Here is a 1,357-nt window from a genome sequence, read left to right as displayed (position 1 = left end):
TTCAGTTGGTTGACCTGTTCGACAAGTTGATCCATCTTGGATGCCTCACTCACTGACCGATCAACCGCCTCTGGAACCACCACCAGCACGTGACTCTGTCTCGACTGTGGGGTGGGCATATTGTTTTCTTCCAGCACGTACTCCAGCGAATCCTCTCCCTGTAGCTCTTTGTCTTCGTGTGTCAGCGCTTCGATTAGCGCAGTCTTTTCCCCCTTCTTGAGCTTCTTCACATCATCTGTGCTTGATTCGAGCCACGCGCCCGCCGCTGTCTTAGCCAGGAACAGCCGCAGCTGGTCAGCTTCACACTTGATCGTGTCAGGCTTCTTCGCCTTAATCGCATCCTTCAGGTGGCCTACTGTCTTCTGCTCGTCGATATCCACAGGGACGACGTCCAATCCCCCTTCCCGAACTACCGCACACATCAGGGTAACCTCTACCATCTTGTATTTGAGCCGGCGGATTCTAGAAAGGGAGAAATTTTGAAATCGTACTTAGGCCGAAATGTGTGTGGTACATATTAACCTCTTGGACCTATCTAATATGAGTTTGATGATCCTAATGTTCTGAGACTATTGATTGGTTGTCTGGTTAGAAACAGTGTCTGCATTATACTTTAGATTAGAAACAATTAAACCTACTCCCGATTATTAATTAAGCTAAGAATTTACGAAATTAAAAAACTGCCGGCGTAATGTTCCAGTACTTACTACTTGAATCTATTCCAGCTCTACGTGAGACTTTCTCCCGCTACTCTGCTGCAGACAATGTACAATACAAACTCACAACAGACTCCAACCTTGTAGGTAAGCGCATTGCATGGGAGCGTATTGAAGTCGGTCCACTGCTATCCCGTGGAGCTTTTGGAGAAGTGTGGGCATGTCGCTATGCTGGTAAGAAGGTGGCGGTCAAGCGATTGCTACAGACTAAGAAGCTTACATTTCAAGAAACAGCGAAGTTCATCAACGAGATTCAATTGACTGCAAGTTTAAAGCATCCTCATATCGTTCGGTTTATAGGAGTGGCGTGGAGCAGTTTAGAAAACTTGGCCATGGTTGAAGAATTTTTACCTCGCGGAGATTTACAACAATTTTTAAAGCGAAGTGGAGACTTGATGACGTGGGCACGGGACAAGGTTGACATGGCGATTGGCATTGCTAAAGCCATTGATTATCTCCACAGTCGTCAAGTCATCCATCGTGATCTGAAAGCCCGAAATATTCTGTTAACTAAGAGATTGCAGCCGAAACTTATTGATTTTGGAACGAGTCGAGTCTGGAAGCTCAATGATATGACAGCTGGTATTGGAACTCCCTTCTGGACAGCACCAGAAGTGCTTGAGAGCTCTAAGTACACAGAA

General features: G+C 46.1%; 2 protein-coding genes across 2 annotated transcripts in view; one reads left to right on the top strand and one right to left on the bottom strand.

Moving 5' to 3' along the window:
- Positions 1-440, bottom strand: part of PHALS_13128 (CRN-like protein) — a gene marked incomplete at both ends in the record, with an annotated part of 492 nt that extends 52 nt beyond the window's left edge. Inside the window, one exon of the mRNA XM_024728821.1 lies at positions 1-440. This exon is cut by the window's left edge and continues 52 nt beyond it. Within this exon, the coding sequence (XP_024579260.1) occupies positions 1-440 (440 nt within the window).
- Positions 441-691: 251 nt separating this feature from the next.
- PHALS_13127 (tkl drk protein kinase) overlaps positions 692-1,357 on the top strand; it is a gene marked incomplete at both ends in the record, with an annotated part of 719 nt that continues 53 nt past the window's right edge. Inside the window, one exon of the mRNA XM_024728820.1 lies at positions 692-1,330. Within this exon, the coding sequence (XP_024579259.1) occupies positions 692-1,330 (639 nt within the window). The remainder of the gene's footprint in view (positions 1,331-1,357) is intronic.

The sequence above is a fragment of the Plasmopara halstedii genome (genome assembly GCF_900000015.1).
Source record: "Plasmopara halstedii genome assembly, contig: Scaffold_650, whole genome shotgun sequence".
In the NCBI taxonomy this organism is placed as follows: domain Eukaryota; phylum Oomycota; class Peronosporomycetes; order Peronosporales; family Peronosporaceae; genus Plasmopara; species Plasmopara halstedii.
This window is presented reverse-complemented; position numbering and strand designations above follow the sequence as displayed.